General features: G+C 51.0%; 1 protein-coding gene across 1 annotated transcript in view; it reads right to left on the bottom strand.

Annotated features, from left to right (window-relative positions):
• The window catches only part of fam13b (family with sequence similarity 13 member B), a 52,875-nt gene that overhangs the window by 3,917 nt on the left and 36,011 nt on the right, over positions 1-12,947 (bottom strand). Inside the window, 13 exon segments of the mRNA XM_080502213.1 lie at positions 55-138; positions 551-759; positions 2,410-2,457; positions 2,460-2,490; positions 2,795-2,936; positions 3,072-3,357; positions 3,905-3,976; positions 4,186-4,309; positions 5,542-5,584; positions 5,674-5,762; positions 6,251-6,368; positions 6,785-6,868; positions 7,848-7,892. Of these exon segments, the coding sequence (XP_080358339.1) occupies positions 55-138; positions 551-759; positions 2,410-2,457; positions 2,460-2,490; positions 2,795-2,936; positions 3,072-3,357; positions 3,905-3,976; positions 4,186-4,309; positions 5,542-5,584; positions 5,674-5,762; positions 6,251-6,368; positions 6,785-6,868; positions 7,848-7,892 (1,375 nt within the window).

Below are 12,947 nucleotides of genomic sequence, written 5' to 3'. Positions count from 1 at the left end.
GACACGTCGCCATGGCGACAGGCTGGGCAGGACGGACAGGAAGTGACGACGTACCGGCCGGCCGTGGAGCCCCTCGTAGTGCAGCAGGTTCTTCTGCAGGACCGTCTTCTCACAGGACAGCTGCTCCTTCGTCATCTTCTACACACACAACACACTCCGCTCAGGGGCTTTTATTTTGACAGTCACCGTAGTGACAATCCAACTTGGTGCTTTTATTTTGACAGTCACTATGACAACAACCCAACGAGCCCGTCCGTCCACTAGAACGTCTGTTCCTCCCATTGTTGACATTTAGAACAACGTTTCCATGGAAACTAACGTGGTTTTCAAAAACACCGAGTGTGAACGTGAGACGTTTCTGAAACGGTGTGTTTTCTCTGTTTCTCCTCAGACTGATTTCTTCTTCTGCTGCTCAACGAGGCAGAAACTGTACCGAGCGACTCGCCGCTGCCCCCGGTGGTCCACAGCGGCATTACAGGACCAACCCCCGGCCCCATTCAAAACATTCTAAACCTGAAAAAAAGTTAGTTTCTCCGTGGCGCCGCCTCACCTTGACGTCGTCCGGCCAGCCGTCCACCGCCCGCTTCCCCTTGACCCTCCGCTGGATCAGGTCCAGCGTGTCCTCCCGGGTGGGACGGGGACCTTTGACCTCGGCGTCGAAGGCGCTCTGGTCCAGCGTGGAGCCGAAGCTCTTGGGCAGGGTGTTGCTGCGAGGGCGAGTCTGGGGGCCCAGCTCGATCTCGGCACGGTGTTTGGCGTCTGAACAGAGGAGGGACGGGGGACAGATTGAACCGGGACGGACGAGGACGACGGCGGGAAGGAGCCGGCACGAGGGACACGACGAGACGGGACGGGACAGAGGACATGCATCATTAGGAAGCTGCGTCCGTTAGTCTGAGCCAGACGGGAGGAGGGACATGCTCTGACTGGAGGACAATGTCCTCTGATGACCAACTGTTCGTCACGGTAAGATTATCGTCATGTTTAGTGAAGCATTCCAGTAAGAATCGTTTTATTCGACATGACTGAATGAATCTGATGAAACTTTACTATATTTTTCTTTTGTTTTTCAAAGAAGCAGATTCGACTGTTTCACAAACATCACCTGACGCTTTCACAGGTTTCAGGTGATGTTGGTCACAGATTCATTTACGATTAACGACTTGGTTCAGCTGCACTATGGAAACATTCAACTACAGTCAAATGGTCCAGCTGATGTCTAACCCAGATAAATCTGTCCCCCCTCCTGTCCCCCTGTCCTCCCTCCTATCCTCCTCCTATCCTCCTCCTGTCCTGTCCTCCCTCCTGTCCCTCTGTCCTCCCTCCTATCCTCCTGTCCCTCTGTCCCCCCTCCTGTCCCTCTGTCCCCCCTCCTATCCTCCTGTCCCCCTCCTATCCTCCTGTCCCCCTCCTATCCTCCTGTCCTCCTCCTGTCCCTCTGTCCCCCCTCCTGTCGCTCTGTCCTCCCTCCTGTCCCTCTGTTCCCCCTCCTATCCTCCCTCCTGTCGCTCTGTCCTCCCTCCTGTCCCCCTCCTATCCTCCCTCCTGTCCTCTGTCCCCCCTCCTGTCGCTCTGTCCTCCCTCCTGTCGCTCTGTCCTCCCTCCTGTCCCCCCCTCCTGTCCCTCTGTCCTCCCTCCTGTCCCCCTGTCCCTCCTGCCCGAGTGTCTTTGTGAACAGGAAACAGCAGAAACATGGGAGTCTGAGTTTGTCTACTTACTGAGGACTTTGTACTTACTGAGGTGAAACGGTCTAGAGCTCAGGCTTGAGTAGGGGAGGAGGGGGAGGGTGAGTGTGTGATGGGGGGGTGAGCAGACAGAGGAGGAGGAGGAGGAGGAGGAGGAGGGGGGGGGAGCGTGGTGGCGTCTGTGTGAATGGAGCAAAGCCTGGTGCCTCAGCGTGCTTCTGGGTAAAAGGTGGTGCTGGCGTCCTGGTTGGGCCGATCGGTCAGTCAATCAATCAATCAATGGGTGGAGGAGCGAGGGAGGAAAGTGGAGAGCGGGTGCTCGAGGTTATTGCTTTTCACGTTTGATTCTCTTTTCTTTTCCTGTCTTTGAGAAACACTTGGTTCTCCCAGGAGGAGAAGCCGTCCTCTCAAGAGGCGGAACGGACGTCCCGAGGCTGCTTCAGTGCGGTGAAACGCTTCGGAGCCGCTCGGTTCTCGACGGGTTCCTTTTCTAGATCTCGTGTGTTTTTAAGGGTTCTGCTTCGCGTTTCACCTCACTGAAGTCGCCTGCAGGTCAGAGACGAGGGTTCACAAGGACGCAGCAGCACAGAGGAGGGTGGAGGACAAACCGGTGTGTGAGCGCTTCTGTTAGAGCGGCACGACATGCAGCGCCGCAGCCCCTCCACCGGGGGGCGCCACTGCACGCACACACACACACCACACACACACACACACGGGTCAATACCTTTGATCTGCCGGCGGATCTTGGTCAGGTCGGTCATCCATTTCAGCACTTGGGGTTGGCGGCTTTGTCTCCGTGAGACGGCTGCAGACAGGAAGCACCGAGCTGCAGTTAGTTCACAGGAGAGGTCAAAGGTCAAAGCCATCAGACGCAGGATTTACCGCGAGGAGAGACTCAAAAAGTACTGAAATGTGAACGTGATCCTTCAGCTGCCTGAAGCAAACGTGACCCCAGAGCTTCTTACTGTTCCAGTAACGTTTCACTGACGTCGCTAAAACACCCAGACTGAAGAAAAACCTGAATCCACCCCGAAACTCTGGCAGGAACTTTAAGTGACGAGGATGAAGTCGGCGTCACATTAACCGTCACCGCTCCGGCCTGAACTCACCTTGTAGTTCCTCTCCTTCTCAAACTGATCCTCAAACTGTTTGATCTTCTTCTTCAGATGCTGAAGCTTCTTGGTGAGTTGATGAGTCACAGAGTCGCCGCCTCTCATCGCCTCTTTGGAGCCGAACGAGGCTCGTCTGGGCCTGAAGACACAGAGTGAGGGGGTGAACACACACACACACACACACACACACACACACGCACACACGCACACACGCACACACGCACACACGCACACACACACACACACACACACACACACACACACACACACACACCTCTGTGCTTTGGTGGGTGAGGTTGCGTCTGCGTCCTGCTGGAGGAACCTCTGGGCTCCATGAGCGCCGAAGTCCAGGAAGCGTCGCGCCAGGAGGTGATGGTGGGAGCGGGAGGAGGAGGATGAGGAGGGGGGGGAGTCGCCCTGCCCCCCCTCCCCCTCCTCCTGCTCGCCGTCCTCCTCCAGCAGCAGCGGCGGCAGGGGAACCATGCGGCCGGCCAGCGGGGAGAGCTGAGCCTCGCCGCTGTCGCTGTCGTCCTGCCACGACTTAAAGGCTGGAACCGGATCTGGAGGACAGAGGACACTTCCTGTTACCTGGAGAACATCAGAACCTTCTGCTACTGCTGGGTTCCGTCTCAATGAGCTGCTGCTGGAGCAGCGACCAGAGCAGAAGAACCAGAGAACCAGAGAGGAACCAGAGAGGAACCAGAGAGGAACTAGAGAAGAACCAGAGAGGAACTAGAGAAGAACCAGAGAGGAACTAGAGAGGAACCAGAGAAGAACTAGAGAGGAAACCAGAGAAGAACTAGAGAGGAACCAGAGAGGAACCAGAGAAGAAAAACCAGCTGCGATATTTGAGAACTGATATAAATAAAGTCTGTGACGTTCATGAGTCACATTTCTCTGCGTTTTAAAGGATAAATAGACGAGGAAATAGAAAATAGATGAGAAAATAAGATTTCTGAAGCTGATCTGAGTTCAGTTCATCCCTCCTTTCTCTCAACTCTGGTTATCTTCTTCATCGTCACACCATCATTAACCTGGAATGGACTCTGGTGACGGGAGGATGGAGAGAATAGAGTGGAGGGAGGGAAGACATGTAGAAAAACATACCTTGGCCTTCTTTCTGCAGATGCATACATGAGAAGTCGATGGGAGGGAGATGGAGATGGAAGGGGGGTGAGGCTGCTCACAGGGGGGGAGGAGGAGGAGGAGGGGGGGAGAAGAGGGAGACTAAAGTCATTCATTCATTCATTCATTAAAGTCCCAATCAGAGGAGGAGGAGGAGTCATGAGAGGAGAAATCAACTGGTTTCACTTTTCCTGATCTGGTCTCACATGTTATTTTAATGACGTCTCTTGTGTTTGAAGCTGCTGGAGGTTCTGCCTTCCTACCTTCCCAGGGGCAGTCGGGGAAGAGGTGGAGGTGGGGGTGGTGGGCGGAGCCAGGTGGGCACGGCGTCAGGTGGTTCCTGTTGGCCTCGCTGGTGTTGGCGTTCTGGTCGCAGCGGCGCGAGTCCTGCATTACAGAAGAGGGAGGCAGCGGAGGAGTGGTGAGGAAGAAGAGGGAGGGAGGGAGGAGTGGTGAGGAAGAAGAGGGAGGGAGAGGAAGCAGAGGAGTGGTGAGGAAGAAGAGGGAGGGAGGGAGGAGTGGTGAGGAAGAAGAGGGAGGGAGGGAGGAGTGGTGAGGAAGAAGAGGGAGGGAGGGAGGCAGTGGAGGAGTGGTGTGGAAGAGGGATGGAGAGAGGCAGTGGAGGAGTGGTGAGGAAGAAGAGGGAGGGAGGGAGGAGTGGTGAGGAAGAAGAGGGAGGGAGGGAGGCAGTGGAGGAGTGGTGAGGAAGAAGAGGGAGGGAGGGAGGCAGTGAGGAGTGGCTGAGGAAGAAGAGGGAGGGAGGGAGGGAGGAGTGGTGAGGAAGAAGAGGGAGGGAGGGAGGCAGTGGAGGAGTGGTGTGGAAGAAGAGGGATGGAGAGAGGCAGTGGAGGAGTGTGAGGAAGAAGAGGGAGGGAGGGAGGGAGGAGTGGTGAAGAAGAAGAGGGAGGGAGGGAGGAGTGGTGAGGAAGAAGAGGGAGGGAGGGAGGAGTGGTGAGGAAGAAGAGGGAGGAGAGGAAGCAGAGGAGTGGTGAGGAAGAAGAGGGAGGGAGGGAGGAGTGGTGAGGAAGAAGAGGGAGGGAGGGAGGAGTGGTGAGGAAGAAGAGGGAGGGAGGGAGGCAGTGGAGGAGTGGTGTGGAAGAGGGATGGAGAGAGGCAGTGGAGGAGTGGTGAGGAAGAAGAGGGAGGGAGGGAGGAGTGGTGAGGAAGAAGAGGGAGGGAGGGAGGCAGTGGAGGAGTGGTGTGGAAGAAGAGGGATGGAGAGAGGCAGTGGAGGAGTGTGAGGAAGAAAGGAGGGAGGGAGGGAGGGAGGAGTGGTGAAGAAGAAGAGGGAGGGAGGGAGGAGTGGTGAGGAAGAAGAGGGAGGGAGAGAGGCAGTGGAGGAGTGTGAGGAAGAAGAGGGAGGGAGGGAGGGAGGGAGGAGTGGTGAGGAAGAAGAGGAGGGAGGGAGGAGTGGTGAGGAAGAAGAGGGAGGGAGGGAGGAGTGGTGAGGAAGAAGAGGGAGGGAGGGAGGAGTGGTGAGGAAGAAGAGGGAGGGAGGAAGTGCAGAGGAGAATAAACTTAACGAGTCAAAAAGTGGGCTGAAAACAAAAAGTGACTCTACAACGGAGTCAGAGTGAAGCTGGAACCTTCAGCCGTGTGACTGAGGGTCACACACTTACACAGGTGATGGTGATTGAGTCCTCACAGTTCTCATCCTCCTGCCTGGAACACAAACGAGCGACGTTCAAATGTTTTCCTCCAAGCCTCCGACGCGACAGACGGTTTGTGGAGAAACAGAAGCCGAAGCTCACCTGGACGAGTTCAAGTTGTTCTCGGCGTCGACGGCGTCCAGGTCCATTCCTGAGCTCTCCTCCAGGGCGGCGACAGAGTCCAGCGAGTCCTGTGAGAAACACGCCGCCACAATTAAACATTCACCTTCACTTCATCCGGCGTCGGAAGTCGACCACCTCTGAGGTTCGGTGGCAGAAAGACGGAGGGAGCGACAGACTGCAGGTGGAGGTGAAGGCTGGAGGCTCGGAGCTAAAAATAGACGACCTGGACAGGTTTTCTGCTTCTGACAGGAAACGGTCCAGACAGAGCAGCAGCTTGTCGTTTATGGAGTTCTAATGCTTGTTCACGAAGACGTCCTCCTGAAGAGGTTTGGTCAGGGTCATGTTTTACTGACGCGTTTGATAAAATCGTTAAAAAAAAACAAAAAGTGTCACAGACGGTGAATAAAACAAGAAAACAAACAAGAAAGTACCAGTTCTTATTGTGCATAAAACCTGACCCACACTTTCTGAGAGGAAATACACTGTAAGACAGAGCGAAGCGAGTGTGTGTGTGTGTTAATGTGTGTGTGTGTGTGTGTGTGTGTGTGTGTCTTACTTGTGAGTCTTTCATGAGCTGCTCGTGTGTGAGGCTCTCCTCCTCTTCCTCCTCCTCCTCTTCCTCCTCAGGTTGTTTCTCCTCCCCCTCATGGTCTGCAGACTCACCGGGACTCCGTCTGGAGAGAAAACATCCACGAAGCAACGAGTTAAATTCAATCTAAATGTCTTGCTGCTGCACAAAGTGTGTGTGTGTGTGTGTGTGTGTGTGTGTGTGATCTAGTTTTCCTTGCCCATGAGCAGCTGCTGCCCCCTGCAGGCAACCTGAGGCGTCCAGCATCTGCACACCGCAGCCTTCACTATTCTAAATATGTGTTTAAACTGTCGGGGGTCACTTCCTGTGCAGGACGTTTCCTTAAACTCTCCTGAGCCACATGTAGTTCTCCGTGACGGCGGGAGAAATACAACATCCCTTTATTTACTTATTAAAGGGGGGAGTTATTATTTACTGACAGGAGAGAAGCTGCAGCGAGTCTCAGAATCGTTTGACATGAAGGTGAAGTGAAAGGTGGAGGAGCGTCAGTCCAGGTCTCACCCCAGGCTCAGCTCCTGGTCGATGGAGGATTTCAGGTCGTAGAAATGTTGTTCCACTGCGGCTCGGAGGGTTTGTTGGATTATCCTGTAAAAACAACAACAACAACAACGTGACGATTGATAAAAGTTCGTTTTCCCGCGTTGTGAAATGAAAGTGTGACGAGAGGTGTTTCTTCATATCCTCTCTCAGTCCGTCTGGAGTGACAGGAAGGAGCCACAGCTTTGTTTACCACACCATCTGACTGGAGGACAACGTAATCCTGTGAGCATCTTCTCTATTTGGGCAGCAGCTCCCAGACTCTGGTCTCTTTGTTCTCAGTTCAAAAGTTCACAAATTCTATAGAATTATATGACACGGCAAGCTATTCCTACGTTTCCCGTTACATAATACGAACATCCATCAATATAAATTTAAATCTACAAGACCAACGGACACTGAAGTTAATAATTCAAACATGTTCAGACTCTTAATGGCTGAAATGTTTTGTTTTTTTCTATTTTCTATTCTTGAGAAACTCCTTATAAAGCCGCTGAGCGATCTGATTCCAGGAGGATGAATCCAGTTTGAACTGGAGTCAGTGAGGAAGAGGAGGAGGATGAAGAGGAGGAGGAGGAGGAGGAGTTGATGGGTGAGGAGCACCAGGAGGTGTTCATGGCCACTGATGATGTCATTCATCACGTGACCTTTGACCTCCGCTGACTCAGCAGCATCCAGGCTGGTCAGTTGCTTCCCATGTGGAGCAGAGAGGACACAGAAGGCCCGAGTTCTGTCATGTGACCATGAGGCCACGCCCCCCCCCCCCGGCGAGGGCGGAGCCAAACCGTGAAGAACTCTTCAGTTCAGCTTCATCATCAATACCTCCTCCTCCTCCTCCATTTCTCATCTCTTCCTCTCAGTTTCTCTCATTTATATGAGCAGATGGTCTTTTTCTGTTTCAGCTTCAATATTTACAGATTCTCCATCAGAATCAACATCACAGGTGTGTGTGTGTGTGTGTGTGTGTGTGTGTGTGTGTGTGTGTGTGTGTGTGTGTGTGTGTGTGTGTGTGTGTGTGTGGACTTACTCAGCAGAGTCGGCAGGCAGGATGGATATGGGGGAGAGGTGGGAGCTGCGAGGGAGAAAAGACAACTGTTAGAACATCATGTACTTCACCACGCTCACATGACCTTGAACAGAGTGTGTGTGTGTGTGTGTGTGTGTGTGTGTGTGTGTGTGTGTGTGTGTGTGTGTGTGTGTGTATGTGTGTGTGTGAATGACTTTTTGAGATTAGACAAAGGCAGATGTGTAGGAGCTTTCTAGTATTTATACTCTTATAATTACACACACACACACACACACACACCACACACACACACACACACACACACACACACACACACACACACACACACACACACACACCAAATCAAGGTTGTTCTAATAAAGAGTGTTTCTGTTCATACAGTTCAGTCTTTAAAAAAAAAAACAATAATTCAATTAAGTTATTTAGAGAGAAGAAAACAACAACAACCTTATTCTGACTCATGAGTCAGGAGTTCTTAGGATGACAGTCGACATGTTAAAAGTTTTTAATATATATTAAATACTACTTGGCTGCAGGAACAACAGTCACACAGTTCCAGTGGCAGCAGATTGTTTATAGGCTGGGAGAAGCTGATCTGAGTGTCAGAATGTGTTTGCTCTTCAGTGTGTGTGTGTGTGTGTGTGTGTGTGTGTGTGCGCGCGCCTGTGTCCTGACACCGTTTCACTCACTCACACACACACACACACACACACACACACACACACACACACACACACACACACACACACACACACACACACACACACACACACACACACACACACACACACACACACACACACACACACACACACACACACACACACACACACACACTCACTGACAGGCGTGTTGCCAGGTTTATATAACACTCCTTCAGGGCAAGGTCATTCAAATTATGCCCAAGTGCCTGAGCGTCTCGTACTGTGTGTGTGTGTGTGTGTGTGTGTGTGTGTGTGTGTGTGTGTGTGTGTGTGTGTGTGCGTGTGCGTGTGCGTGTGCGTGTGCGTCTGAGGCAGTCAAAGTCATCTTATTAGAAAAACAACAGCTGATGTTATGCAAGCTTTCTGCACATTTGTCCTTTAACCCCCCCCCCCCCCACACACACACACACACACAGACACCCTATAAGAAGTGCTGTGGTGGATCGATGTGAGCTGAATTATTAATTGAAGACGATGTTTTCTTTCCAGCTCCTCGTCTCGTTGATCCAGTTTCCTCCTCACACTTTTAATTCCTCCTCAGCTCCTCGTCTGTTTGGTTGTTTACTCTCACGTTTCTTCCTCCACCATCGAGCTTCACACTAGAACTCTGCTTCCTGCTCTTCACCTCCCTCCGGTCTACCTCTCATCTCGTATTCCCTACGCGACACTGGAAGGTGGATCTCCAACAATAGATCCTCCACGGGGGCCGTCCAGGTTGCATAACGGCCGCCGGGCTGCAAAGATGGTGTCTGATCTCAGCAGATATCACCCTGAAGGACTGGAGCCCAGTGAGATCGAGGCTTCCTGAACCCCCCCGAGCAGAAAACAAAGGTTTCTATGAGAGGCGGCGGAGCCCTGGAGGCTCCCACCTTCAGGGCTAAAGGGACAGCTTGCAATATTTTAGAGACAAATCATAGGAACCTGAGAGAAAAGAAAAGTTAACTAAAGTTAAACTGAAACAGCGAGAAGCAGATGAGTCTTGTAATTCCACGTTGTACCACAAGGTGGTGTGGTGAGCCACATCTTTCCACCTTCCTCGAGTGCGAACGTTTCTAAAATGTTGAGGAAGTTACTGCTGCTGCCGCCCGATGCAAGAACAGTGACCTCATACACTGAATGAAAAGTAGTTGAAAGTGTTGCTGCACCGCCTGGGAAGCACATTTCTTTTTGGCAGAATGAAAAACGAGCAGGACTGGAAGTTCAGTGACGTCAGAGAAACGGTTACCTGGACGGGTACGACTGATGTGTGGGACGACAGATCAAATCCTTCGACTACAATGATAATGATTAAAGTCGACATGCAGATCAGACGACGCTGGAGCTGATCGGTGTCAAATCAGCCCTGAAGGGACAAACCAGAGACAAAGTGAGAGATAAAGATACGAAGAGAAACGCAGGTTTTCCACTGGGAGCCAAGTGGAACGAGGTCACAGCAGTTGGCTCATGGCAAAGGTGTGCCAAGTAATCAGATTAGATTAAGTCCTGCAGCCACGGCCGCAGACAGATTAGAGCTGGAAGCATCGTGGAGGGTCAGGCTGGCAGGACCAGGTCTGCTGGTCTGCAGCTCACCAGGTCAGCCACACTGTGGCGCTCCAGACACGACCTGAACAGCTGACTGATCAGATCCTCCAGACATTGTGGATGTTAATGGTCTGATACTGGTACCCTCATTTAATTTAGATTGAAAACAAATAAAAACACTTTTAACGCAAAGCATCTCATACTAACTTACTGCCCCTGCCCTGAAGCAGCGGCGTTCTTTCACAATAAAATACCTTATTTTGACAGTCACTGTAAGGCCTGAGCACTCCCAGTGTTAATGTTTACAGCGTATTGTTCTCTGCTCACGTGTCGCTGGTTTCATTACAAAAACAATTTTTTTTACCGTTTCTGCTGTTACCATGGAAACGGACAAATACCGAACCAATGTGCCTCAGCATTTATTGACCCCCCCCCCGACCTGATCGGACCTCCCCTCCAGGATCTTATTCCTCTCAAACGGCGAAGGAGTTAATACACTTTGTTAAGTTCATTCTCAAATGTGTGTTTTGTGTGGCTTGAATTCGATGAAGCAAATAAGTATTATTCAAACGTGAAGGAAAGCCTCGTGAACTCAAACGCTCCAAAACATCTATAATCTACGAGTTTCTTCTTTAAGGACACGTTCAGGGCGAGACACTTGACCTAGTAAACGGTTCGGTCTCGTCACGCCGCAGCTTTAATTTCCCCCGTCAGGTATTTTTTACTTCATATGGGTCGATCCAGGTTGGATATTCGACTCTAACCAGCTGTACTTTAAGTTCAGCCCCTGCATGTATCTCACATTTGTAGGCCAGCGGTGTGAGTTTCACTGCCTGCAGACTGAACACCAATAGTTTCTGAGGCACAATAAATCCACAGATGATTTACAATTATTCAGAGGTGCAAATCTAATAAAGCCGTTTCCAGGCGTGTGATAGTGATAAACATGCTGTGATTAGATAACGTCCTGCATCAGTGAAGGACACGGCAGCAGAGTGGAGAAACCAGTTAGATAAACTACAGAATCAAATGTTTCCCTACCAAACAGTACAGAGAAATGATATGAAATGATGCGAGGCGACGTCGACGCCGAGCTGTGGGAAACTTATTCCAACTTCACATTTCATGTTGTTTGGCAGTGAGGTGATGTTTTACTGACGCGTTTGATAAAATCTCTAAAAAAAACCCCAAAAAGTGTCAGAGACGGTGAATAAAACAAGAAAACAAACAAGAAAGTACCAGTTCTTATTTTGCATAAAACCTGACCGACACTTTCTGAGAGGAAATAAACTGCAAGACAGCGCGAGTGTGTGTGTGTGTGTGTGTGTGTGTGTGTGTGTGTGTGTGTGTGTGTGTGTGTGTGTGTGTGTGTGTGTGTGTGTGTGTGTGTGTGTAACTTGGAGGTTTGTTGCAATTGTGCAGAGTTGCTGTTGTCAGCAAAGCGAATTCAGTTGTGCTCAGAGGAAATAAAGACTGCAGCAACACACACACACGCACACGCACACACACACAAATATACATGTATTAAAAAATATATGTATAAACTTCCCACTGCTCACAGCTGATTCTTGGAGGAGTCAGCCGACCGTCACGTCACACATTTATATTCCCCATTAAGCTCAAACATGGTGGAAACCACAGGAAGCCCAGAGACAAACATGCTGACGGCACAGAGGGGCTCCCAGCCCAGAGTCAAACCGGCAACCTTCACACCATCAGGAGAGGGTTGACCGTGGAACAAGGTCAGGACAGTCACTTTATCAAACATGTCCAGGTGTCCTCTGGTCCACACTGAGGGACATCAGCTGATCCTCACTGCCAGCAGGACGCCACATCACAACACATGAAACAAGCTTGTGTATTAACACATTATTTAAAGCTTTCACTGAGATACGTTTGGATTCATCCATCCGTTCACGGCAGAAATCACACATTCCAGCTGGACTTGAGACGTTACATAACCCAGATGTTTACCTCTGCAGCAGGACATCACAGGCCATTCTCATGTCGGCAGCTGTGATCGTCCTTCTCTTGTTTTGGTGGTTTAATCCCAGTGGAGGCTCTCTGGAGGGCGGCTACCTTCTTCCTCTTCAGTGAACTCACCCCGGGTTATTAAAGCCGGTCGTGTTTTGTGAAAAGTCCCGGAATGGAGAGAGTCTGACTTGTAGCCGAACTCCACACAGACTCTGTTCTTGTCCTCCGGTTCACCTCTTGATACATCTCCTGGAGGAGCCGGGTCCTCGCTGACCTGTGTGTGTGTGTGTGTGTGTGTGTGTGTGTGTGTGTGTGTGTGTGTGTGTGTGTGTGTGTGTGTGTGTGTCAGAGGGGCGGGTTATCCCAGCTGAACACTCTGAGGTATGAACGTCAGGACGAGCAGGTCGAGCAGCAGAGCTGTTTTATCGCGATGCTGCACACTGTGGAGTCCTCTGAACTGTGTGTGTGTGTGTGCGTGTGTGTATGTGTGTGTGTGTGTCTATGTATGTGTGTGTGTGTGAGTGAGGCTGTCTCACTCTGCACTGTCTGAGAAAGTGCTGCAGTAAACATCCACAGCTCTGCTCAAATATATGAGCTTCTGATGTAACCAGGCAACAACCCCGGCAGAGCCAATGGGAAGGAGGCAACGAGCGGCACGGGCCAATCGCGGGGCAGCAAGTGGGAGGGGGCTACTTTTCACTTCATCCACTCGGCACCGACGATAAACTCAGCAGTGATTGCACTGAGGCCAGTAAAACACTCGGTCGGTTGTTTCTGATGAGGCTTCATTAGATTCTTTCAATTCAATGTCAGAAACAATAAAGTGAAAGTAATACAATGTTCTTTTGCGAAGTAAGAGATTCGATTCAAATTCACTTCAACATTTCTGTTTGTCTTTACC

Source organism: Blennius ocellaris (assembly GCF_963422515.1).
Source record: "Blennius ocellaris genome assembly, chromosome: 9".
NCBI classification, from domain to species: Eukaryota; Metazoa; Chordata; class Actinopteri; order Blenniiformes; family Blenniidae; genus Blennius; species Blennius ocellaris.
The sequence above is the reverse complement of the archived record's forward strand: the minus strand, read 5'-3'. Positions and strand labels throughout refer to the sequence as shown.